General features: G+C 35.5%; 10 protein-coding genes across 10 annotated transcripts; 5 read left to right on the plus strand and 5 right to left on the minus strand.

Annotated features, from left to right (window-relative positions):
• Positions 1-3,385: 3,385 nt before the first annotated feature.
• Positions 3,386-4,122, plus strand: RO3G_13361 (uncharacterized protein; the record flags this gene model as incomplete). The annotated part of the gene is made up of 2 exons (XM_067667945.1): positions 3,386-4,053; positions 4,113-4,122. 2 exons carry the CDS (start codon positions 3,386-3,388, stop codon positions 4,120-4,122), a joined length of 678 nt encoding a protein of 225 aa, XP_067524046.1.
• A 1,429-nt stretch (positions 4,123-5,551) lies between these two features.
• On the minus strand, positions 5,552-7,244 carry RO3G_13362 (uncharacterized protein; the record flags this gene model as incomplete). The annotated part of the gene is made up of 9 exons (XM_067667946.1): positions 5,552-5,695; positions 5,746-5,878; positions 5,921-6,043; positions 6,100-6,468; positions 6,517-6,651; positions 6,706-6,916; positions 6,993-7,104; positions 7,163-7,185; positions 7,238-7,244. 9 exons carry the CDS (start codon positions 7,242-7,244, stop codon positions 5,552-5,554), a joined length of 1,257 nt encoding a protein of 418 aa, XP_067524047.1.
• Positions 7,245-7,774: 530 nt separating this feature from the next.
• On the minus strand, positions 7,775-9,354 carry RO3G_13363 (uncharacterized protein; the record flags this gene model as incomplete). The annotated part of the gene is made up of 4 exons (XM_067667947.1): positions 7,775-8,496; positions 8,551-8,644; positions 8,687-9,111; positions 9,165-9,354. The coding sequence occupies 4 exons, from the start codon at positions 9,352-9,354 to the stop codon at positions 7,775-7,777; spliced, it is 1,431 nt and encodes a 476-aa protein (XP_067524048.1).
• A 1,662-nt stretch (positions 9,355-11,016) lies between these two features.
• On the minus strand, positions 11,017-11,676 carry RO3G_13364 (uncharacterized protein; the record flags this gene model as incomplete). Its single annotated transcript, XM_067667948.1, has 1 exon — positions 11,017-11,676. One exon carries the CDS (start codon positions 11,674-11,676, stop codon positions 11,017-11,019), a length of 660 nt encoding a protein of 219 aa, XP_067524049.1.
• A 1,758-nt stretch (positions 11,677-13,434) lies between these two features.
• Positions 13,435-13,728, plus strand: RO3G_13365 (uncharacterized protein; the record flags this gene model as incomplete). Its single annotated transcript, XM_067667949.1, has 1 exon — positions 13,435-13,728. One exon carries the CDS (start codon positions 13,435-13,437, stop codon positions 13,726-13,728), a length of 294 nt encoding a protein of 97 aa, XP_067524050.1.
• Positions 13,729-14,092: 364 nt separating this feature from the next.
• Positions 14,093-14,975, plus strand: RO3G_13366 (proliferating cell nuclear antigen (pcna); the record flags this gene model as incomplete). The annotated part of the gene is made up of 3 exons (XM_067667950.1): positions 14,093-14,411; positions 14,461-14,613; positions 14,668-14,975. 3 exons carry the CDS (start codon positions 14,093-14,095, stop codon positions 14,973-14,975), a joined length of 780 nt encoding a protein of 259 aa, XP_067524051.1.
• A 1,951-nt stretch (positions 14,976-16,926) lies between these two features.
• RO3G_13367 (uncharacterized protein) lies at positions 16,927-17,795 on the plus strand (the record flags this gene model as incomplete). Its single annotated transcript, XM_067667951.1, has 3 exons — positions 16,927-17,282; positions 17,336-17,521; positions 17,570-17,795. 3 exons carry the CDS (start codon positions 16,927-16,929, stop codon positions 17,793-17,795), a joined length of 768 nt encoding a protein of 255 aa, XP_067524052.1.
• Positions 17,796-18,676: 881 nt separating this feature from the next.
• On the plus strand, positions 18,677-20,742 carry RO3G_13368 (uncharacterized protein; the record flags this gene model as incomplete). Its single annotated transcript, XM_067667952.1, has 7 exons — positions 18,677-18,793; positions 18,843-18,954; positions 19,008-19,138; positions 19,195-19,560; positions 19,611-19,681; positions 19,728-19,832; positions 19,878-20,742. The coding sequence occupies 7 exons, from the start codon at positions 18,677-18,679 to the stop codon at positions 20,740-20,742; spliced, it is 1,767 nt and encodes a 588-aa protein (XP_067524053.1).
• A 1,077-nt stretch (positions 20,743-21,819) lies between these two features.
• RO3G_13369 (uncharacterized protein) lies at positions 21,820-22,291 on the minus strand (the record flags this gene model as incomplete). The annotated part of the gene is made up of 3 exons (XM_067667953.1): positions 21,820-21,890; positions 22,007-22,096; positions 22,144-22,291. 3 exons carry the CDS (start codon positions 22,289-22,291, stop codon positions 21,820-21,822), a joined length of 309 nt encoding a protein of 102 aa, XP_067524054.1.
• Positions 22,292-22,630: 339 nt separating this feature from the next.
• RO3G_13370 (signal recognition particle 54 kDa subunit) lies at positions 22,631-25,787 on the minus strand (the record flags this gene model as incomplete). The annotated part of the gene is made up of 11 exons (XM_067667954.1): positions 22,631-23,136; positions 23,299-23,489; positions 23,555-23,703; positions 23,758-24,162; positions 24,209-24,361; positions 24,419-24,505; positions 24,705-24,772; positions 24,828-25,016; positions 25,067-25,297; positions 25,480-25,548; positions 25,598-25,787. The coding sequence occupies 11 exons, from the start codon at positions 25,785-25,787 to the stop codon at positions 22,631-22,633; spliced, it is 2,238 nt and encodes a 745-aa protein (XP_067524055.1).
• Between the last annotated feature and the right edge of the window lie 622 nt (positions 25,788-26,409).

Consider the following 26,409-nt stretch of genomic DNA (forward strand, 5'->3'; position numbering starts at 1 on the left):
TTCATTCCGTAAGATTAGTAAAAGAACCGTTCCAGACAGTTGCCATTAACCATTCAAGGAGTCAATTGGTGGAAAAGAAGAAGATTTAATGTGTTTTAATAAGAAAAGAAAGAATTGGTGGAATCGAAAAAAGTTATTTTATTTATATATTTATATATAGTTTGAAATGAACTACTGTTTCCGAACAAATGGAGAAAGAGAAAGAGCAAAGTAACAAGGGGAAGAGGGGAGAGAAGAAAGATGAGTTCATTAGAAGAAGGGGAAAAGAAAACTGGGTAAAAAAATGTAGAAAGTTTTTTCAAAAAGATACAAGATTCAAAGCAAGGCAACAAAACATAAATTATAAGCGAAGGGGAAAGTGACATGAAAGAGAGAAAGGAGGGGGTTGGTTTAAATTCCAAAAAGAAAGGAGAAAAATCTTCTAGGCGGGACAAAGCAGCACATGAGAAAATGTCAGGTTATGAACTTCTGGTTTTTCTATTTAGTGTGTCCTATTGTTTCAGTCTAATAAGGGTGATACTTCAAAGCAAACAATGTAATTCCTTTACCCCATATGATGCATCATATTAATAGATATAGGAGGCTATACCATCGCTGCTTTTTCTATTTTATTTTATTTGGTAAAAGTGAAAACTATAATATTGCGGGTTAAGACAATAGAAAGATAATATCTTCTCGTATCATTCCTATTATTATTTACTTTTTTTTTTCTATAAATCTTATTTCAATTGATTATAAGAATGATGTTAATTACTCATAGATGTTTAAGAGAAATGTGAAGATAAACAATGATAGTAAGAAGGAGATCTTAATCTGAGTGATGGAAGAAGCAAACACTGAGGTAAGGAGTCACACCAAATAACCCACACACATTGGTATGCTTATCTTTTTTTTTTCTAACCTGGGAATTCAAGAAGAAAAAGGAGTTTTATTTATGAAGTGATCGAAAAAAAAATGATGCTGCCCAATTCCAAATGATCGCACATCATCTACTATTATTCTTTTGAATTGGAACAAAAAGGATGAAAACAAAAAAAAAGCTTTTATAGAGAACGGCTACCTTTCTGTTATTAATTCATTGAGTAAATTACTTTCTTAATCTTTTTTTTTGTTAAATGCAAGGATATCTTAGTAATTCTTTATTTTAATAGAATAGCAAGTCTATTTTATTTATAAAAGCCCGCTTAAGGCGGTAGAATTCAATACTTTCAATCCTGGGTAAAATAAGAAAAAAGAGGAGAAAAAAGGAGTGGAGTGCATAAGGAGTTTAATAAAGAATGGAGGGAGAATCGAGTCATTTTTCGTACGATTCAGTAGCTCATATTGACACAAATACGTTTATTGTTTTTAGTAAATCTACTTCTTTCAGCGATTTCAGATCGGCTTTGTATCTCTTACCCGGTTTTCCCTATTCGATCCCTTGTTTGTCCATTTTATTGCATTTATCATCCCTAAACTCAAACATACATTTCTTGGTAAATTAAAAAGTATGCAAAAGCACGAGCGTTTGCACCTTGCAGTAGTACTGGCTTGTGTTGGCTTTTTAACAAAATAAAATAAAAAAAAAAAACGTAATAAAAATAAAGTTGCATTCATTAGAAAAAGATTACTACTTTCAATTGTTAGTTTAAGTTTTCATGCGTTAGAAACATTTGTATTTCGCATGTCTTAAAACATGTGTAAATTTAATATAATTCTTTGACTTTCCATCATCGTCATTTTATGTCATATAGGAGAACGGTTACTAAGTTGAAATGAACGTTTTTTTTTATAAACCGAGTATTCTAGAGCGCTTAAATTTTTTTCGCGTAAAAAAATTAATTACAAAAGGGCGTTTTGATCAAACTTTAATAAAGAACTATGAAGCTTTTCTTCCGTTTAATAAGAACCGATTGTTCCTGTTATACTGCTTACTAAAGAGTATACTTTTCATGACGTCTATTTACCCTCTCCTTTTAAAACTTTGCTTTATATTAGGATCATTGTATAAGAGATGAGTAGCTCATATAAGAAAGGTTTATACGAATAATGCGTAAATGGTCAGAATATGTTATCAATAGAGAAGTAGGCTCATTTCTGTACTTTTTTAATCACGGAATTATTTGCCACGGTCTCATGCAAACGATCCTTTTTTCAGAATTCATTTAATTAACCGAGATCGGAAAAAAAAAGGGGGAGGCAGAGGAATATACATCGAATGTTTCTTGCTTACCCAGAAGAAAAACTTAAATTATCTGCTTCATTTGGAGCCTATTTAAAAGATGGACCGATGTTCTGGGCGGTTCAGGCTGTTTAAAGCTCTTTTATCAGCAAATATTAAAAGCCAACCTGTTCCTATAAAATTGTATTCAATTTATATCTCAATCCTTTTATGCAAGGAAATGTATTGTTTGAAAGGTATGGTACACAAAAATAATAAAAGAAGCCCTATAGGATCAAGTGCTGCTATGAAAAGCGAATTTCCATAAAAATACAGCCTCCTCTTTTTTTTTTTTTTTTTTTTTTTTTTTTTTTTTACATATCGCGAGTCCCCTTCCCCTTCTCCTTAAGTTACATCCTGTCTGTGCACACTCGACTCCAGATAAAATAACGGAGTAACAAATCGTGTTCGCTCTGTAAATTTCTATTGCATTTTCTAAATCTGTCTTTTTTTTTGCGTCATGAGTTTACCTAAAACTAAAGTAGCAGAAGAATTTAAAGTTTTATTACAGAATAGGCATAACAAAGTAAAAAAAAAAAAAAAAGCATGCTATTTCAATAGAAAACTTACTTTTTAATAGAGCTGTTTTGATTGTTATGCAAAAGGTCCAACCTGGACATCTGTTACATTTGGCATTTTCATTTGTCAAGAATGCGCAGGCACACACCGTAATTTAGGCGTTCATATAAGTTTTGTCAAGTATGTGTTAAAGAAAGAGAGCTAATGAAAAAGATGATGTTTTAATAAAAGACTTCATTTAGATCCACATTATTAGACGCTTGGACACAGCAACAAATAGACATCATGACAGTAGGAGGAAATGCAAAGGCTCGAGAAGCGTTTGGGGAAGCCTTGTTAAATTTAAAAGACCTCAAAACAAAATACACAAGTCGAACTGCTTTATCTTATAAAGAAAGACTCCTAGGAAAAGCAAAAGCAAAAGCAAAAGAGAATATAGATGTGGTAGAAGAAGAAAAGAACAAGAGGACAGAGGATAATCTTATTGATTTTGAACAACATTCAATAGATCAACCATCTCTCATTGATTTCTCATCAGAACCACCACTGCTAACACCATCAGCACCTTCGACAGAAGTTCAGACTGATTTACTAGATGACTTATTTAAACCTGTAAACATAATACCTGCAGCACAAATTAAATCAAGTTCTGTTTTTGATGATCTAATGCCTCAACCGACAGCAGATGATCTATTCCTGGATGAATTAGAAAAACCAGGTTCAAAAGAAAACAAGAAACGAACATTTAAGCCTAAAAAGGGGCATACATCAAAGCTAGGGGCGCGTAAGGTACAAAGCACGATCTTTCGACAGCAAGAGGAACTGGCGCGACGAGAAGAAAAGATGAGACAGGAAGGTGTGAATGAAGAGAGCATTAGAAGAAGTAGTCAGAATCATCTCTTGATACATAATGATGAACCTATTCCTAAACTACAACCACCAACCTCTTCCAGACTAATCTATCAACCGGCTGATGAAAAAATAAAGGAAGAGAAAACGGTATCAGACAGATTGGGCATTATGTCTTTAAAGAGTACACATCAGAATAAAAAGGAAGATGATGACGATGAAACATTTGCACGCGATAAATTTGGTAACGCAAAGGCAATCTCTTCCGATCAGTACTTTGGTAGAAATGAGTACGATTCGCATAAAACCTCTGCCAATTCGACAAGATTAGCACAATTTCAAGGTTCTCAAAGTATATCGTCTGATCAATTTTTTGGAAGAAAGCCATCTACGAATTCCTCAAGACCCTTTTCAAAAAAGTTGCTGAACGTTGCATCCAAAGGAGCAACAAAGCTTCAGAATATGCTAGCAGAATTGGAGGTAAGGTAACAAAGATGTTGTTTTATACATAAAATAGAATAGCTTAATATTTTTTTTATTGTAGTAAAACTTGATCAGTTTTTATTACAAGTGATGAAAATAAAATGATAATATTCCCTACTGGACTAGATTTGATTTACTAATATCAACATTTGCATTATGAAGCGTCTTTTGCTCATTTCACGTTCTGGCAACTCAAGCCTTTGAGTATGAGTCTGAAATTGTATAATCGCATTTCTTGCTCTTGCAATGAATAACATCATACCTTTGCCTTCATATAAGCAGAACATCCCATATGGATAATCCACAGCTTATCTTAAATATTCATTTCCAATCGTATTATTTAGTACAGAGCTCGCGTACCACTAATTTGCACATTGTCTACTTTTATAAGAGACTGAACAGGTCTCAATTTAAAACGTTGGATGTAATTAGATTGTCTTATTTTTATGTTTAATTCTCTTTATGAAATCATATTCGCTTTATTCATAGAAATACAAAGAAACCTATTCCATTTTATTTTCCAAGCATCACAGCTGTCTAAAAGATAGACATTAAAGAGAAAATCAAAATGATAGCTTATTGTAGACCGTATTATATATCTGGAAGTCGTTATTCAAAACGAAAAATTCATAAACCAGCTAGTGTTTTGATGCTACTTGGCTTTCTAAAATGATTGTGATGGGTTTCTTAGAACCAAGTAAGCTTTCACAACGTCAACTTCAATCCGTTGTTTTTTGTTTCATTTTAGTTTACCTAAGTGGCCAAGTGCTGCCTACAGACAGTTGCTACAGCAATTGGTCTAGATTTCTTTCTTATTTTCGTTGAAGGAGCTGTTCTTTTTGAAAAATCGATGACACTACTTAAACAGCATGATCAATAGCTTCTACTTTTTTTACATAAAGTGGTAATATCAAGGACAGAAGATGGATAATAATAAAGTGAGGGTGGCGAAGCTCATGGGGACTAAGCGTTAATTATGTAGCCGTTTCTATATGTAAAAAGAAGTAAAGAAGTTTTTTTATATATATTCTATTCAAGTAAAACCTTTGACTACATTATTAAAGTAAATTTGGTATTTCTATCGTACATCTTATGTTTCAACCCAAGCAGCTTTTATCAGCTGTATAACCTTACAGAATGATTATATTCTGTTCAACTAGTTTATAATGTCCACATGTCATCAGATCATCTCAAAGGTTAAGATTGTATTCAAAAGATTGTTTAGTATTTTATTTGTCTGTGTCCTTAAAATCACAAGTCAAACAATGTGTTATTAAAGAAAAAAGGGTACTTATTTCACTTAAAAAAAGAGAAGCAAGGGAACATTTGCTTAATAGGTGTGCTCTCCTCTATAGAATAGGGAGACTACAGTAGACTCCTGTCTAGAAGTAGCACTTTAATGAGTAGATTATAACCTTCTAGTTAAATTTATTGTAAAATAATAATAAAGGGGAGGAGGGAAAAGATATAAGATTAAAAAAAATGATTAATATGTGTGGGTTATTTGTTGAAAGAGAATCCTTTCTTCTTGGCCGTCTTTTCTGGAGTCATAGGTCTTCCTGATTCCAATCGACGTTTCTTTTCTTCTAGATCAGCACGTTGTTTTTCAAGTGCATCCTTCATTTCTTTATGACGAGCATACAACTAATTACAAAGAATAAGTATTTCATCTATTTGTTTATCAGTCAGTCTACCTCTTCTTCTGATTGCTTCAATTTGGCCTCCTTTTCTTGAACCTTGGCTTGGAAAACAGATCTCATCTCTGCTTCCATCTTGGCTAATTTTTGTTCGTGAGCAAGGCGTTCTTCTTCCATCTTTTGTACAGGGCTAAAAATAGTAATAAGTAAAATACCAGAAAATACGAAATACTTTACTTTGACTTCCTTGAATACCGAAGGATCTTGTTGAATACCCATAGCTGTCAGCTTTTCAGTACGATAATTTTCATAAAGAACATCGTTAGTAAATTCCTTGAGTTCTTCCATATGAGTACTATCGATCATCTCCATTAGTTTTGTTATTCAATAAAAAGTTATTTATACTTTTACCGAATCAACATTTGACGAAGCTTGACAAAATCACAATGTTCTTCGTTATCAACCTCAATCACACCCCAAGGATACTTACGACCCCTTACACGACGACCACCTTCAATATCAAATTCCTTATCTGAACCTACAACAGCAAAGGGAATCTTGGACATGATTTCTTTATTTTCGGCAATTGTCTCTTGGTCGTCATATTCATAAACCGGAGCCTGATAGATTTGAATGTTGTGATAAGCAATGTCAGCCAAGATGCGTTCCTTAAAAGCAGCAACCTCTTCTTCTGTCAAGGTATCTGCCTTTGCGATCACAGGAATCAAGTTCACACGCGTATGAAGGCGACGCATGAATTCAATATCAAGAGGCTTTAGGCTATCATAATAATAAGTAACTTGTGAAGCATATTGACTCTATATTTACGCATGGCCCGTGGGCGCAATAAAGTAGATACAGGCATGAATACGATTATCAACCATACGACGACGGTTAACGCGGTTTTCTTGCTCAAGATAAGCATCAAAACGAGCTTCGATATTATCCAAGATGGGCTTCCAACTATTAAAAATAATCTTAATAACTCTTTAAGGGAATGATCCACGTGTCTTTTACCTCTCTTCGTTGTTCACAAAGTCACCAAAACCAGGTGTATCAACCACAGTCAACCTTAATTTAACGCCATTTTCCTCAATATCGGACGTGATCGATTTCACTTCGACCGTCTGAGTTGTTTCATGAGTTAATTCGACTGTTTCTTTTGGTGGATAGAGCTGTGTGTTGAATAAGGTGTTGACAAGTGTTGATTTACCAAGGCCAGATTCACCTATATTGAAAGTCAGTTCTCCTTTATTATCTCCTATACTCCTTGTTATCCCCTTGATATGCATCAAAACATTTACCTACGACCATACAAGTGAATTGGAAACCTTTCTTGACCGACTTGCGGTGTACTTGATTGGGAAGGTTAGCAAACCCAACATAACCTTGTAACTTCTTTCGTAAAACAGTAATCTATCAAGAAAGGTTTTTAAGTAATGTTTTATAAAAAAAAAAAGACAAAAGAACTTACGCCAGAAGGGGTATTATTTTGATCTACAAATAATCATTAATTTAAAAGTACTCAAATAATTGATTTTTTCTTTACCAGACATGATTTATATTATAAAGTGAGAGAAAGAGAGAGAGAAAAAGAAAGAAATAAGAAATAAAGAGTTGAAGCAGGAAAGAAGAAAAAAAAAAAAAAAAAAGAAAAAAGGGGTGAAAAAAAATTATAAAAGAAGAAGAAGAGAGGGGTTAAAGATGTTTAAAAAAGAAAAGGAGAAATAAAAAGCATGTTTAACTGTTCTTTTTTTTTTGTTAATAAAAGTGGAGTTTCAAAGAATTAGTTTATACACTGTGTACAACTCTCTATCTTTTATTGTTCATCAACAGCATGTTTCTTTTCCCTTTATGTTCCATGTAAAAATGAAACAGTGTTGCATTCATATCAAAACAGAACAAAAGGAGGGGCTTAGTCCTCCTTTTTTGGATGCTTTCATTTTGCATAAAAGAGACTTTTTTTACCCTCAAATACAAGGAGACAACAAGCGGAACAACAAAGCTTATCACATCAATAAATTTATATGAATATAATATAAATTGAAAAAAAAAAAAAAAAAAAAAAAAAAACGTGTCTTGATTTTTAGCGCAAAGGGCCTTTAACTAATGAAGCTTTATGTGCCATCATTGCAATCATCGCTGCACCAAATCCAGAACCATCTCGAGCCAATGCAAACTGAATCTTTTTTGTGACATCTACGCCAAATAAGTTTACAAGTAATTCCATCATGTGTGTTTCAAATTGAGGAAAGAATTCATAGACGGATCCATCGATAGCAATCATTGTATCATCTTTTCCTAGATGATCTGTAAATGTCAAGACGGCAGCGATACCACAAGCAGAAAGGCGTGCAGCGCGACGTCCAACAAAGGTCGAGATTAACTGCACCATCTGTCGATCTACCAAACTTGTCTTCTCCAGCTGAAGGTTCTCCTCCAAAATATAGCGAGTGTCTTCCAAATTGTCTGTGGTGTCAGCTACGATCGTGGACATGTAAGATGTTTCGAATGACCACTGTGCGTTGAGTTCTGTGGAGGATTCACCAGAGAACAACAGTCGACGATCGACTAACTCCAATATCGCATTACGTGCAATCTCGCCCAGATACATGCCAGAGATCATCTTTTCAAAGGTTTGCTCGCGTGGATTGATCGATTCCCGGTCTAGTTTGTTATCATAGACAGTAAAGGGCAGCACTTGACGTTCTAAATCAAAGGCTCCCCATTCCATATTGATCACCATTTCGTCAAATGCTTGTTCTCCTCCTTTCCATTTCTTGATGTTTTTGAGTTTTTCATAATAAGCTATAAGTCAAGTTTATTTTTATACGTCTTTCATTTACTCTTGTTTTTTATTACCAGCGTTTGTTCCTGTGCCAAGAATGATACCCATCGCTGTTTCTGGATGACGATAGGCATGGGCCATCAATGTTCCCACAGTGTCATTTACGAGCTAATAAAGGTTATTACATGTCAATAGAATAAGATATCTTACCGCAGCGACATGAACTTGAAGATTTTTACGCATGAAAGCATCTTGAAGCATGATAACCACGTCTTTGTTGATCGCATTCGTACAGGCAAACCCTTTTGTCCAATGCATCAAGGTACCTCTATCGATCGCTGTCTGATTGACAGGAAAAGAAAACGTGAACCCTAAATAGAGTGTCTGGGGAGTTGTGTGGTATTCAAAAATAAAATTATCCACACAATCTGCAATAAAATCAAACAAGTGACGCATATCGCCCTTTTTGAGTTCTTCTGAAATCACATACTTTTGTTGACGTAATTCAAAGTGGCCTGCACCTTTCAATTCAAATTCACATACACGAAGATTTGTGCCTCCCAAGTCCAAGGCAAGGTAACTTCCTGTTTCCTGGCCTGTAGGACGACCGGTGACGAAACTAGGAATCATCGGTACTGGTTTAAAATTTTAGTTTTCTAGAGACAGCAGTCAAGGTTTACAATCTTACCCGTGGCACCTTCACGATCAAGTCCTTTTTGCATCTCTTGTATGAAACTTTGTATGATATTTCGTGCAGTTGCTGTGGTGATATTAAATAGATGAAAAAGATCTTTAATCGCTTTTTGTTGCTCTTCTGTACCATTTATTTTAGGTACAGCGTTTTCTGATGAATCATTATTGCTATGGGTGACAATCATAGCAGTAAAAAAGTAAGAAAAAAAAATAAAAGAAAGGATGAAACAAAAGGATAGTTTCCCTATTTGTGTACTTTATATTCTTTCTTTTTCCCGTTTTTCTGTATTTCTTTTTTTTTTCTTTGTACCCAGAGAGAGTCAGAAAAAGCAACAGTTGATTAGTCACCTAGCTAACTGTATTAAAGATTGGCCTATTTATGCATTAGGTTTACACAAAGAGTTGATGTCTAAGAAAGTAAGATTTTAAACAATGTTTAATGGTTACCATGGAGAAAGCTATGTTTCATTCAGCGTAAGCTTTAACGTTCTCTATTTACGCAAATCGAGATTCATACTATGTGCAACCTAGTAGACAATGTATTTTAGCCCGAGTTTAATTTGTTTAAATCAAAAGCAAAACTAGTCTTTGGAGAAGGACAATACCCCATCACAACCTATATCAGAATCACTCTTTCTTGAGTCATCTATGAAGAGACGAAAAGGATAGAAGCGTAGGAAGCAAGATTGCTCGGGAATAGTTTGGGATACTTTTCTGTGCGGGAGAGAAGAGGAAAAGGCTGAAGAAGGGTGGGAAAAAAAGTGGAGTAAACAAGCAGATTTTTTATTTATTTTCCCCAAGAGAAAAATAAACGAGATTGTACAACACAAAGAGAGATAAAGAGTTGGACATAAACTGGTATTATCTGAATAGGCCCTAAATCTTTGCACCCATTCTCATCAACTAATCATTCATTTCCATACTTGTATCGCAAAGCTTTTTGATGACTGATACATTCGATCAGAAGATGTCGCATACTAAAATCGAATTGTATTTACACAGACAATTCAGTGATTGAACGTACATTATTCAATTTGATCCAAAGCTTACTAATACTTCAAATATAAACGCATAAAAAGCTATTTGATGCACAATTCATGTTTCAATGAAGGCCAGATGGCTTTTTGAGCTGGAGAAAAAGCATGACACTGCTATATAGTGTGCTTGATGAGAGTTTACAGAAAAAAGACCAATTAGATTAGAGTGGAAATAATAGATTGCTTAGATAAGCAACACACTCAAAGGTCACATTCAATTGTGAAAATTGTACAACATCTCAAAAAACAACATCCGCATGCTTTCCCCTTCTTTTGATCAATGCGCGTGAGTGTATGCTTTGCTGAGATTAAATTAAAAGTGCTGTCAAAATATACAAATATTTGCTGTAAAAGGGCCATGTTTTAGCTATATTGCGTGTTTGAATAAGAAGGAGTATTTCATAAACAGATACGAGAATAAGACATTGTTTATTCTGAATAGTTGCTTAATATGCTGTACAAGGCAGTACTCAATCATCTTTACTGCTAATAACAACATGTTTATAAACAAAATAAAGTTTTAATTTCACGCTTGTTTCGATAAAGATTAAATCAAAGACATTAGAAATTAAAAGAGTGACATTGTAAAAATAAAGAAATGGTTATTAAACGTAAATAGTTTATTATTCTTATTTTTACAATCAATAAATAAATGGGATAAGAAATTGTTCTATTTTTTTTTATTAAGAAAATCAGTAAAAAAGTAATTTCGGCTTTTTCAAATAAAGGAACATGAATGCATGCCCCCTCGGAACCTGTTACGGGAATAGATGATGCGAATTAAGAAAGAAGGAAAAAAGAAATTTATTCTTATTGATTTGTTAAAAATGGGATACTAAAAGGCGAAATACCTGCTTTCTTTGTTGGAGAGGGTGATTTTCTTGTAGGTTTTTTACTATACTTTCTTCGTTTCACCCAAAAATTACTAATGAGTACATGAGCTCCCCAATATTCCAGACATACTTTAAGTGGCAAAAGATGCTCTGTCGCACTTTCTAATATTTTATATGTTTCTAATTTCACAGTGGGATCAATATAACTCCATCTAAGTTCAGGGTCAATTCGATGTGTCTCTTTGACGTGAGACACGACCGCCTTGGTGATCATGATCGCTTCCTTCACCATGGCTCGATAATCCAATTGAGGGTTCTCTTCCTGCGGACCCAGCACTTTTTCAATAAGATCCACATAAAGATTAGAGGTGAATTGAAGACTGTGTTCTTTTCCACCTAACGTTTCTGCTACTTCCTTTGCTGATGGTCTTGGTAATGTTCTATCCATTTGAGTATATTTTGGAAAAGGGCCTTGAACAGAAGCAAATTTGGCGGGTATGAGTAAGTCGCTCGTCGTGTCTTCATCCAGTTTGGGTGATATCGGTTCCATGCTCAATGGGTTATTTCGTTCCACAACGTCTTTGATATCCAACACAGTTTGTTGAATGGTTGAAACTGCTTCGATCAGGTCGTTCATTGTTTCTTTCATAAAATATATTTCATTTGTTGCTAACTCTAATTGTGCTTTTAATTGATTTATTTCACTGCTACTGTTATTATTATTATTATTCTTTAATGTAGCTTTAGTATGCAGGCTATAGAATGAACGGTTGATTACCTTTAAATGATCATCTTGATTAAATGATTTAAATTCAGCTCTATTGTTCTCCTCTGCCATCGTCTTTTTTCTTTTTTTAGGTCCCGTGTCACCATCAATCACTCTTCGTTTGGAGAGTACTTCTTCTTCTGTTGAAGACAACTCGTCGTCTTCTTCTTCACTTGGTCCTTCTTTTTGTGATTCTAATTGTCTTTTTGACATTTTACAAATAATTATTTAAAAAGGAAAGGAAAAAGAAAAGAAAAGAAAAAAAAAAAAGAAGGGAAAAAAAAAAGTTTTTTTTTTGGTTCGGCAAACATATGCGCATTGAATTAGGGGAGAGGTCATTTGTGAAGTTTTTTCTAATGTAAAGATTTTAAATATCAGCTTCATCTTTTTTTTTAACCAGATTTTAACTGACACCTGCCCAAACAAAATAATGGTGTGAGTTTTCTGTATAAATAAGCGTAGAGTGTTTTCTTTGTGATAAGCAAAATAAATTTTATTTTATTAGACAAAGTATGAAATTATGAAATGAATGATATATGGAAAATACCTGTTAAATGCCTGCTATTTTTTGGTGTCAATCTAAAGATAACATTGGGTTTCAAGATTTTTCTGTGTCAGATCATTCTTCTATTTTTTTTTTTAAAAAAAAAAGGAATTATAAACCAGACGAGGGCTGCTTGTCAATTGAGATCCATTCTCTTACTTTTTTTTTTTTTTGGTGTTGATCAGAGCGAAGGAAAGGAAAGGCTTTTTTGCTAGAAAAGGAAGAAAACACGAATACATGGTTTTGTTTATTTTAAAACCCATACGAATTTTACTAAAAACATATTCGTGTAATCATAATGCTAGCGTCTTCTACAAAGAAAAAGGTGAATCATCTAAAGAACTACTCTAGAAAATCGTACTTGTTGTATAAGATGACACTCAGATTTGAATTCATCATCTCATTCTTTTTTTTTAAACTCTCTTTCTTTTTTCATCTCAAGGGTTTCAATTGAAAGCATTTTAATGCATCTCTAATATCACATCCAAATCAACAAAATGCTCCTTTGCTCGATTCTACAGATAACATTACACGTTGAATCAATCACAAAAAGAAGTTGTTTTAATCCCTCTTCTTTCATTTGACTTGTCGTCCGCAAGCAAAACAAAAGTTATGAGCAGTGACAAGAAACTTGTAAAAAACTGGGCCAGTTATTTTCTTGCTTGAATGCATTTTTTTTCCTTGTTCTTTTTAGAGCATTGATGTAATGCCATGAAAAATAAATATTTATCATTTTATTTAATATTTTTTTTTTTTCAAAAAAAAGAAAGGTATAACAAAGTGGTGTTTATCAAGTAAGAATTGCTTTGTCTCAAGAAAGAAGAGAGAGAGTATGAAAGACAGAGTAAGACGGAATAACTTTCTTAATATGGCCAAACAAAGCGATCAAGGCTCTCTTGACATGATTATGACGTAAACTGGGGTTTCTCTTTTTTTTTCCCTAGTTTATTTTCTCACGTCAAAGGATAAAAAGGCGTCAGATATGACGTGTTTATTCATGCAAACATGGATTGTTGAAAAAAAAAAATATAAATAGCCCACACTTTCACTGACCCTTTTGAATCAATAACAAAGTTAATATTAAGATGAATCCCTCAAGAACCGAAGGTAAAAAAGACCAAATGTCCGGAAATATCAAGGAAACGATGGGTGGCATGATGGGCAACGACCGTATGGAATCCGAAGGTCAAGCCCAACGTGGCGCGGGCACTGTACAAGAAGGAGCCGCCAATATCACTGGCTACATGCAAGGCCTTGGCAAACAAGCGTCGGGAGCGATGAAAGACACCTACAACTCTCTTACTGGTAACACGAGCGGTGAAGCTGGTGGCAAGACCAAAGAAAAGATGGGTGAAGCTCAAAAGAAGTGGAATGCTTAAATGTAGCTGCCTGTGTTTGTAAATAATTCGCTTTTCGTATAATAAACCAATGACGCATTGTGTATCGTATTCTCTTATGTCTTTCATTCCAAGCAAGCCTTTATGCTTCTTATTTAAATCAAACGGAATGCCTCGTAGTATGCATCACTCCCAATTCAAAAGTGATATTGTAAAGGGGCGGAGGATGCGAAAACAATGAGATTTGTGACTCAGAACATTTTCAAAAAAAAATTTGTTGGACCGTGTTTTCGCGTTTACCTTTTTTTTTTTTTTTTTTTTTCGTTACAACCTTTTATTACAATGTAAGTTTCAACATTAACTATTGTATATAAAAAAAGACTCAATCTCTTTTCATATAAGCCATATGCTCGAAGCACGTCTCCAACAAGCCAAACTTCTTAAATCTATCCTTGAAGCTGTCAGGGAACTTGTGACAGAATGTAACTTGGATTGTAATGACTCTGGTATTGCTCTTCAAGCCATGGACAATTCTCACGTTGCCTTGGTTGCCTTGATGTTGCGTTCTGATGGTTTTGATCCTTACCGTTGCGATCGTAACTTACCCTTGGGTCTCAACTTGACCAACTTGAGCAAGATCTTAAAGTGTGCCCGTAATGATGATATCTTGACTCTTAAGGCCGATGACGACGGTGATGTTTTGAGTTTGGTATTTGAAAGCAAGGGTAAATGCGAAAAGTGTTAAATGAGCTGATGCTAATAGTCTGTGTACAGATAGTGATAAAGTGAGTGCATATGACCTCAAGTTGATGGATATCGATAGTGAGCACTTGGGTATTCCTGAAACTACATATGAAGCCGTTGTTCAAATGCCTTCAAACAAGTTCCAGGAAATCGTTCGTGATCTGTCTACTCTTAGTGACTCTAGTAAGAAATGAAAGAAAAAGGAACAGGAAAGAGACTGATCTATTTGCTCTATAGTCACTATTGAATGTACAAAGGATGAGATTAGATTTTCTGCCGATGGTGAAATCGCTAAGGGTTCCATTGCAGTCAAGACCAGCAGCTCTATTGATAACGAAGAAGATTCAACCACGATTGAGCTTCAACAAAGTGTATCCATGTCCTTTGCTGTCAAGTATCTCGTCAACTTTACAAAGGCCACTCCTCTCTCAAGCCGTGTAGGCCTGAACTTGTCTGCTGATGTTCCTCTCTTGGTTGATTATAAGCTTGATAATGTAGGTTATGTTAGATATTACTTGGCACCCAAGATTGGGGATGAAGAATAAAAAAAAACAGTGTTTATATCCCCCTTTCTCTATTCTTCATTTTGTTTTTTAAGAAAGGATATAAAAAGCTTATTATTAAAAAGGAATGATTGCAGAAATAGAATAGAATTTTAATTTTTAATTCGTTTATCAAGGACGAGTTATCATACGGCGACAGACGATTTGAATCGTAGGGCTGCAGGGCATATGTGTGTCCAATTATCTAGGAAGCTAAGATGAGACATGTCTTTCTTGCTGTATTTGGAATAGATATACAATTCGTCTTCAACGCGAATGGCTCTTGTCATGATTCTGATCATGATGAGTTATTAAACATGTGAATGGTTAAAGCAAAGAGTAAAAAGTACGTTAAAAGGCTTTTTATTTTTAGTTGTTATCACAACAACAGAAATGATCAGAGTATAACTTGGTGATAGTATTTGTCTATATTCTACTGATGCAGGAAGGCTCAAGTTACACCTGATGATGACTAGTGTTGCTATTATTTAGAATATATGCATGTGTAGAGGCTATCAATCTCTTGAATATTGTGTGTGTGTGTGTTTTTTATCTTTATTGATAGACACTCGTGCTGACGTTAAGGTTCTTATTCTCATTTTTTACATGTATTATGTCCAAGTATAAATCCAGCCTAGTAAAAATGAAGTTCATGTTGTGCATGTCATTATTATCATATCACTTTGAAATGTAACTTTAATGTTAAATTGAAATGTGCGACTAAAGCTAAAGATAGGTATAGAGACACTTTTATTTATCATCCAAACCTTTATAAGAATGATTAGACTGGAAAGGATTTTATGCGTCTTGAGCATATTCACCATCGATATCAATAGACATCTTCCTTTTGAAAGGTACATGACAATCATACTTTATAATCTGGGTGTTATTACTTTTTGCATTATGTTTAACAAGGGATGATCGATTGTCAGGTTGATTTAATTTAGGATATGAAACACAATCTTCATCGTTCTTTCCATGAATGACCTTGAAAAAACTCATTGTTCTCCTTTCCAGACCTCTTTTGCTTTCATGTCGTATTGATCTTATTTGTAAATGTGACTTGTATGACTCAAGCCTGACATAAGAAACAAAACATACTGAATACATAATACGATGGATTACCCTATTCATTAAGGCTCCTTTGAAAGCAGTAAAAGTATTACGCTGCTCATCAAGTCAAATGCTAATTGGCCTCAAATCCCTCCAAGTCCTCAAATGTCTCCATATCCTATCAAAGGCATCACTCCTTAGGCTATCTTTCTCTCTCTTGTCTTGACATCTAACAAAAAAGGTGACATCGAGGCTCATTCATTCGATTTCCCAGTCTTTCTTCTTTTTGTTTCCTTTAGCTTGCTATTTGTGAATAGACCAAGCTATAAAAAAGCTGGGATTCTTAAAGATACTTTACCTTCGAGCGTGCTTTACTTTGAGCCCGTTTTGTGAAATAAACCTTGTTTTTTACCTCTCCATTCTATCGTGTAGTCAACTTTGGTGATCACTGTCATGGCTGTGAACCCAAGAAAGAAACAAACATGGGGCACGTTTAAATCGATTACGAGAATATCAAGAGATATGTCTTTTATTCTAAACTTTCACATGCATCCTTACTATTATTAGAGCTCCTCTAAACAGCTGATGAATTGAAACTTTTATTTTACTGATACATTGATTAGAATGTTTATTGAGGCTTTTTTTTTTGTTTTGTTTTGGTAGTTTCTATAACCCTTCTTTCGCGAATGAAGCAATATAGCTAAACAGGTTTTGAATAGGATAAAGACATCTTGTCCAGTGGATAGTTTATCTGCGTAAGAGATCCTTCTTTTGATCGCTATCCACCTTCCACTGCTTTTCGCCCTGACAACCTGAATCTTATCAAATCTAAACTCCGGTTCTAAAATAAAAGGCTCTCTCTCTCTTTTTTTTTTCGCTCATTCCATTTTCTTTTCAAACAATGGCAGACAAGCATTCGACTGTCCTTGAGGAAATCAAAAAGAACATTGACTCACTTCATGCTAAATTTGAAGCCCTTGAAAAGAAGGTGGAAGGAGGTTTGCCGAAACAACCACTTCGTATGGTGATCATGGGACCACCTGGTGCTGGTAAAGGAACGCAAGCGCCTGCGATCAAGGAAAAGTACTGTGCGTGTCATTTGGCTACGGGCGATATGCTCAGGGCTGCTGTGGCGAGCAAGACACCCTTGGGTCTGGCTGCAAAGAAGATCATGGATGAGGGTGGACTGGTTTCGGACGAGATTGTGGTGGGTATGATTGAAGAAAACTTGGACAAGAATCCTGAATGCAAAAACGGGTAAAGTGATGTATGAATTGCGACTATAAAACAAGTACTAAAGAATGAAACAGATTCATCCTGGACGGTTTCCCTCGTACGGTTGTCCAAGCTGAAAAGTTGGATGAGATGCTGGAGGCCAGAAAGAAACCTCTGAACTCTGTGGTCGAATTGGTCATTGACGATAACCTTCTTGTTTCTCGTATCACTGGCCGTTTGATTCATCCTGAATCCGGTAGAACGTATCACAGAGAATTCAAGTAAGTCGTATGAAAGTCACTGATCCTCCTTTACTGACCTCGACCTAGTCCTCCCAAGGTCGACATGAAGGATGATGTTACTGGCGAGCCTTTGATCCAACGTTCTGACGATAACGTTGAATCATTGAAAAAGCGTCTAGACGCTTTCCACAAGCAAACGGTGCCTGTTGTCGACTATTACAAGAAGAAGGGGATCTGGTACGGTGTGGATGCTTCTCAATCCCCTAAATCCGTCTGGGCTTCTCTTGGTGCTATTTTTGACAAGACTCTCTAGATTTTTTTTCTCTCTCTTTTCTATAGTTTATATCTCATTTTTCTCTTAAAACATGTATCCGCTTCTTTTGATTAAAATAATACGCTCATTCACGTCTATCAATAGACTTACTGTGGCATGGTGCATAACATCCGTTTTTGCACATACCACATACTGAGATAGACGTGCCCTTATTCAGTTGCAAACAATATAGTTTATTGAACACGCGTGTCATGAATCATTTTAAAAAAGAAAAAGGAAGCGCTCTATTGCTGTGCATGTCTTTGAACGAGATTGCTTTGTGTAGCATAGAATGATTCTTTTTAGAGATATTTGTCAAGTTCAATGACAAGCACTGGATATCAAATAATGTCATGCAAAACGATAAAGATAGGACAGATTTAAAATAAAAGAAATCTTTAGATTCAAGGGAGAGCAGCCGTGAATATTTCCCTGAAATGAGTTTATAAATTATGCCTGAGTTTAAAAATGAGGGGGTATGAAACTATGCAAAAAGAAAAAGAGATTGTGTGAAAAAGGATAAATTGATGTGTTTCTATTCCTGCTTGAGAAGCAATCCTGTGGATTCTCATCATTCAAGAGCTGATAGTGATGGCTAGACGAGTTGTTTTCTTGTAAAACAAATGAACTGATGTCATCAAAAAGTAAAGAATGAAGACGGAGTTCTCTTTTAAGGATGGTCATAACACGAACAATGACACACAGGTTTGCATTTGTGACTCGACCGACTTGGCTCATGAAATTTATCTTGTTTTCATGCCAAATTTTGTTTCTTGTCCTTTTTTTTTTTTTTTATTTCTTTATTTTTATTGAATAGTCTGTTTGTGTATATATAAAAGAAAGAAAGAAAGAGAGATGACTAAAGATGATTAAAGTAGATCATGACACTGGATGAATTTGCACCTGAAGAAGACTATTTGTCTGAGATTAGCCGTAAACTATCGAATGTGTCTATCACCAAGCGACCGTCCCATGGCGTTATAATCAACAAATGCGACGTAAGGTCTTTGTAGGAGTTTCTGATGGTTGCCTGAGTTTTTATAATAGTTACCCACCGCAAAATACTTGCTTTATTCTACTGAATATTCAAAAATTGAACAATCGGCAGAGGCCATCCGTAGATATCTCGTCCAAGGCACTGAACATAAAAAGGGGGGTTGTAAGTGATGTAGATGTAGATGGGAAGGGAGGAACTGATGTTGTCTATATCAGATCAGGGCAAGAATAGCCTGGTGGATGATGTGTTACACTTGGACATCTTGCCTCGTCTAAAGGAACTGTTGTGTACGGAGAGTGGTCGAAATATAAAATGTGAATGTCTGTGGATCCTGATCAATATCTCTGTAATGAACTCTGAAGCGTATCTGAATCATCGATTCATACTTTTTTTTTTTCTTAGGCAGGAGATCCTCAACAGACAAAGACGATTGTGGATCATGGATTGATGGACCTCTTGCTTGACTTGACAAAGGATAAAAGTGCTGGATTAGAAAATAATACGCAAGCGGCTTGGGTGTTGGCGAATGTTGCTGCGGATACGGTGGAGGCTCGAGAGGAATTACTGAAGAAAGGCTTTGCAGAGATGATTGTGAACATATTGAACGAGATTTATAGGGAAATAGCTGATCTCGTGATCAGTTCAAAGGCCTCTAGAGGCTATGTATCCGTTTCCAATAATATTTATGGTACTACTGCCGAGACATTGTTGTGGACCTTGTCCAACTTGTCTCGTGGAGGATTTCGTACGGCTGATTATTATGAAACTGTAGGGGGGACATAGAAAGGATGAAGATGGATAGTTTAATGATTTTATAGCACATACTCATGTTTGACATATTTTCCAAATATGCATTATTAAAAGTTGAAAAATTCGAAGTGGATATTTGGTAAGATTAGATTAGGATATGTGGATGACTTACTCCTTCTTTTTAGTTGGGGTCTATCGCGTGTGTTGTTGAATATGCATGGTGTAGAAGAGTTTTATTCGAGAACGGTGATCTCTGTTGAGCTCTGTAGATGGTTAGCAGACATGTTGAGGTAAATAAGAAGAGAGGGATCAATCGACTTTTAATTTTATTCTAGTTATGATTCATCCTATCTTGTGAAAACAACGATTCGAATCTTAATCAGTCTGACGGCTGGCCCAGACGTGGGTAGTTTCAGTTTGATACAATCCGACGTATTGATAAATATCAGTCCACTGCTTGAACCAGAAGAACCGAGTGAATTAAGAAAGGATGCTTATATGATCATTGCTAATCTAGTAGCTGGGAATGATCTCTTGGTGGAGCATGTGGTGAGTCACAGAACGGTGATGAACAATGTGATTGCACACATCAAAGTACCTGGTCATATTTACAGTTCTTCTGGCTGGCAACCTATCACAGCCAGTGCTCATGATAATCTACAGGATGAGTGGAAGGTGACAAAAGAAGTGCTTTGGATCGCCTTCAACTTGACAACGGTTGGCAGTGATGAGACGATCCAACGTTTACTTGAGAATCATTCCAATTTCCCTTATAATTTAGCCGTTCTTTTAAACTATCTTTATTTGTCACTGGATATTTGTGAAAAGACACTGGAGACCATCACGGCCTTGATTCAGCGTACGAATAAATGGATTGGCAGCCAACAGGATCGAAAGAATCCCTATGTGACGTTGCTGATTGAAAATCAAACACCGATGGCACTGACCGTGATACAAGAGAATCAGTTGGATGGAAGGATCAGCGAACTCTGTTTGAAACTGGGCAGGTTGCTGGTAGCATCCGATGAAAGTGCAAGTCAAGCGGCAGTGATTGCTGATGATGAAGATATGTCTCATGCCTTTGGTCTTCCATCGATAGCAGAAATCAAGTCAAAGAGTAATAAGCGCAGAGTGATTCGTGGTACGGAAGATGGTGATGTTCGATTGATTGAAAATGCGGTGGGTAATCTTTGCATATAGAATAAAATTGAATTTATTTTAAAATGAATTTTTATGAGGGGGAAAAGAGATGAAGTGAGGGTAGATGGATATTAGAATGGGTAGAGGGTGAATTGGAATAAAGTGAAGGGATGGTATTGAATGATGGAGGATGATTATTTTTGGTTGAAAGAGACAGGATGGATTCGACTGTGTTTAAGATTTCAGTTGTCTTTGATAATAAATGGGTGATGTGGTCAAGTTCTTTTTGAAGATGATCTCTTCTTTCTTTCAAGGCTTGTTCAAATTGAGTTGGATTCAGTATGAGATTGGATAGAATGGGATGATCTGGTTGAGATAGGTTCAAGAGAGATTGTATGCTGGAGATGACTGTGGTTTCATGCTCTTTTGATTTCATTCTTTTATTATTTGATTGATCTGTGATCAGGTGTGGATTGAATCTCTTGCGTCTTTTGATACTGTTCCTTTTCATTGTCACTGGTCTTTGAACTTGATGAAGTCTATAATAAAGACCACAAGCATTACATATCGTATTTCCTGCTTCATCTCTTCTCCAAAGTGGAGTGATTGTCGTTTCACAGTTGTAACATGTCGTAAACTGACTACAGCCTTGACATTGATCTTTGGTTTGCATCATGAATTTAAAATACAAATAAAATAAAAAAATAGAGCGTGTTATTTATATAAAAAGATAGAGCCCTGAAGACGATAAGCTATCACTTGTCTATTCCCCCCCCTCGAATTCTCCAGGTTGATTGATCCAAAGTAACACAATGACGTTAAGCCTGTGATAAATTAAAGACAGACATCTGCTTATCTCTCTTTTTTTGCTCTTTTTGAAAGCGTGTGAAGACTTGTTTCATGCAAAACAAAAATTTCATAAAGCAGAAAAAAAAAGAAAAAAAAATTTCTAATGTTGACATGATCTTACTGCATGTCTTTAATAATACCCTATCATGTCCATGAGAATCAATAATTTCCATTTATAGTAAATATCTATTCACCTTATCTTTTATCATAAAATGAGATAAAGAGAAGTAGGTCATCTTAGGATGAGCTCATAACTTTCGAGTATTGTCTATAAACAAGAGTAAATAGCTACCAATTTATTTCGTGATTCACCCAATGAATGAGCTCATCATCCCAACCAGGTCTGATTTGTATGACGACTATTTTTATTTATTCAACTACCGAACTCTCTCTCTCTCTCTCTCTCTCATCCAGCTAAAGATCACCCTCCTCCTCAAAGATTAGTTTCTTCACATCTCAATCTATCTCAACTTACCTTTTTTTATTTTTAATGCTTCTGTTATTCCAATGACTCTTAGATTACCAGACTTACAATCATTAGGTGGTTCACCCAATACCATATAATCTAAATTGTATTGAATAGAATTGAAGGATGATCATGAATATACTTACAATCATTCGAAGGTACAAGATCCTTGGGTAGATCTACTAGGATCTTGTTGGATGTAGTCAATACATTGGAAGCAAGAACAATAGGTGTTTGATCTCCATCTGTTTGAATTAAACTTATTTTTTCAAATTCATCTGTAGTTGCATCCATCCTTTATACAAACATTAGAGAGGGATTGTCAACTTATGCAAGAAAAGCACTTGTACCACTGAATCTTCATCTTCTCTCCGACTGTCACAATCGTATTACCAATCGGACTCAACACTTTCAATCGCGTTAACAGTCTAAATGAGACCCTAGCCTCTCTATCTTACCAGAGCAACCTTCCATCGTATCATCCACCAACACATGTGGCACGATAAACAAAAGGTTTAGAATCAACAATACTTTCATGAAAATGAAAAAGAAAGAAAGAAAAAAGAATCGGAACGGAGAATTTCGTCTCTTTTATGGTTTCTCTTTCTCTTGTTTTATTACTGCCCAACTTTATTAAAATTTCATTGCTTTCATCAACTCAGCCATATTAGGCATACCACCACCTCCACCTCTACCACCAAACATATTTCCCATTTGTTTTGCAGCATTCATCAAATCCTTCTGGTTGGGATTCATACCAAACGATTTGGCCATTTCAGCAATATTATTCATCCTTCTTGGGTCCATATTATTCATGTTTTGCATATTTTGCATCAATCCATTCTTACCACCAATCGATTTCACCATTTCTGCAAATTTAGTATATTGAAATATAATCTCTTGTACTTCACACACGGTCGTGCCTGATCCGCGTGCTACTCGAATCACTCTCTTCATCTCCTTGAATGGTTTATCATCACCATCAAGCTCTATGGTTAATGGGTTCAGTTTCAGTGGATTATCCACGTCTTTATTACCTTCATCTGTCATACTGTCCATAATACACATCATCCTCTTCATCCTCTTGCCTCCTTCTTGTTCAGCTCCTGCCAACATTTCCGCAGGCATACCCGGAATGGCTCCCATGATCTACAGTCTCTTTAGTTTCTTTTCTTATCCTCTGTTGATTTACCTTTGAAAGAGGTCCCATCTTGGATATCTGTTGGAATTGTTCATACATGTCACGTAAAGAATATTGTCCTGCTTTACATTAGGTCTTGTTTTCAAATAACATCATTTACCTTTTTCAATGTTCTTTATCAACTTTTTATTGTCATTCAGGTTAATACTATCCTGGACATGTTCAATCACATCCCGCATATCTTGTACACCCAACACTTTTCTAATAAACGACTTGGGCTCAAAACGATCCATGTCCTGGAGATGTTCACCCACACCAAGGAAAATGATTGGACTGTGGGTGGCTGCAACACTGTAGACACATTAACGCTTTGCTTCTCATCTTTTTTTTTTTTTTTTTTTTTTTTTTTTACTTACGCAGAGATAGCACCACCACCTTTAGCATGACCATCCATTTTAGTAATAATAATAGAACCAAAACCAGCTGCTTCCTTGAACGCCTTGGCTTGGGATTCAGCCGCTTGACCGATCGTACCATCCATCACAAAGATAGTCGTATCCGGTTTCTAATCTCCAACGTCAATTTCCTTATTCTTTTTCTGCCGCATGCTTTACATTACCACTGAAGAAGAAATCTGCTTCATTTCCTCAAATAGTTCTGTTTCTTGTTTATGTCTTCCTGAAGTATCCACAATGATGATTTCAAACTTTTCTGCTCTAAATTTCTCTACACCTTCTACCGCAATCGTCACTGGATCTGTTTCGGTATAACTACCATAATAAGGGATCTTGGCCTTCGTAGCGTTCTGCTTCAGTTGATCAAAGGCACCCGCACGAAACGTATCCGCACACACCAGGGCTACCTTCCATCCCTTACGCTGATAAAAAGAGGCAATCTTTGTACAGGTCGTCGTCTTACCCGCTCCTTGAAGACCCACCATCATGAATATGTTTGTTCTTCTCTTGACAGGCTTATAAGGTTCTACTTCAGGGTCTACCAATCGAGACAGTTCGTCCATCACTGCCTGTAAGTCGGGTTAACCAAGGCAACCTTTCTTTTTTTTTTGTTACCTTTTCAATCAAACGTTTCTTGTTGGCACTATTCGCAAGTTCTTCGAGATTAACACTCTTTTTGATATTGGTACGAAGCTTTTGTACAAGCATCACGTTCACATCAGAAGCTAATAAAGCAGCACAAATTTGCTTCACAAGTGAATCCAAAACCTAAAAGATGATTGTTATTTTCCTCTCTCTTTCTCTCTCTTTTAATTAAAATCATACTTTTTCATCAATAACAGGTGCTTTCGTCAAGTCACTAAGTGCAGAATTAATCTTTCGTCCCAAGTCTGCTAAAACCATGATGTGGAACTATATTTTTTTTTTTTTAAAAAAAAAAAGACAATAGCTGAGAATACAATTACTTATTTTTTATGTGTGTGGGTGTGTGTGCACACCTTTTGGGTAACAGTCACAGTCTCTTTTCAACATTGGCATAAAAGTGAATTTATTAATTGCATTGAACAAAATAATCAACATCAAATGTATGATCGATAAATGGATTATATACATCATCTACTTGTGTTTCATCCAGTTCAAGTTCATTTTCTGATAGCAATAAGGATTCATTAGAAAATTCTAACATCAACCAAATTAATATATGCGCAATCGACGGATGTCCCACTCTTTTTACCTAACGCATCCTCGTCAATCAACAAAAGAGGAAGTTGATTCAAATCCTCAGAATAAGAAAGATGCAAGAAATCGTCCTCTTCTTCTTCATGAAATAAGTGAATCAATTCATAGCCATCCAAGTCAGCAAAGTCGGTGAAAACAGACATGTCGACAATGGTATCAGGATCTTCTGGGACAAAAGGTTGTTCTACAAGAGCTCATCAGTAACTTCATCCCCCAATTCACATGCCGTCAAACCTTGTTCTCTGGGTGGCCCATATTCAACCGTGTCAGGGAAAGAAGGCTCTGTGGTTTCTGTTGGATGAGTGACGGTTTGACTGGCTGCTTGAATTTGTTTAAATAATCTCTGTGTGCTAAATTCTTCTTCGTATGGGTCTTGGATCGATTCATATGCTGATTCATCTAGATGATCATCAAACACGGTGAAATCAAGGTCAAGTCCTTCTGGTTCATAGTCTGCTTCGATATCTAAATCAGTCATAAGTCATGGCTGTCTACATGCATTGATATCAAATCACCTTTTTCACGACGACGAGCGGTGCGTTCGACTGAGGCATACTTCTTTTTACTTTCTGAAACTGTGTTTGACAAGTGAGTCAAGTGGAATGTTGTCAAGCCTTTTTTTTTTTTTTTTTTTTTTTTTTTTTTACCAACTTCAGCATTTGTTCTTTTGGTTGGAATAGTTGTATTGGATGGTTTGTCGTTAAATACTTGTAATTCTATAAAGTAGGATAAGATTGGATTATCAAACAACATTGTGATTTATACTCTTTTCTTGTGCATTGGTGTTTTTGAACAATTTTAAACCAGAATCAGAGCGAAGTAAAGGAGGTGTATTCAGACTTTTATCAGAGACACCCAATCCCTTTTTGCTGGTCTTGTTGGTAATTAATGATTCTTTTGTTTCAACTTCGTTTTCATTCGTTCTCTTTGTCTGTTGATCCACTCGTCTCAACATATTTAGACAAAAAGGAAAAAAAAAGAAAAAGTCACATATCTTTTCATTTCTCACATATTCACTGCGCGACGCGTTATTTAAAAAATCAAGACGTGTTTTTCTATTTTGCTTTACAAAAAGCTACCCACACACTCTCTCTCTCCTTTCTTCTATTCTCTATTGGATAGACATCTCAGGATCACATCTCTCTCTCTCTCTTTTTTTTTTTCTTTCTTTCTTTCTTTTTCTTGGGCTCACTTTCGAACTTAAAAAAGTGGTCTGAATTTTTTAACCAATAGAAAGCAAAGAGCTGTTGTCTTGTAATTTTATGCAAACCAAGGAGAGAGAGAAAGAAAGAGAGGAGAATGATTGTGCTTGTATGCAATGTGAATCCCTTATTAAAAACTTATTTTACGTGTATTAATTTATAATTGGTTTATCGTCCTTTCTTTCCTTCAAACTTTCTCCATCCCTTGTAGTTGTATTCATCTTTCTGATCATCTTTAAAGCTCTTTCTTAATTGAGTTTTAATCTTGTACTTTCAACACATCTTTCTTTATTGAAATAAAGTGAATAGATGACATTATAGCCTAAAAAAGATAAAGAGAAAAATAAAATAAAATAAAACAAAACATTGTTTTTA

The sequence above is a fragment of the Rhizopus delemar genome, genomic scaffold, assembly GCF_000149305.1.
Source record: "Rhizopus delemar RA 99-880 supercont3.12 genomic scaffold, whole genome shotgun sequence".
In the NCBI taxonomy this organism is placed as follows: Eukaryota; Fungi; Mucoromycota; class Mucoromycetes; order Mucorales; family Rhizopodaceae; genus Rhizopus; species Rhizopus delemar.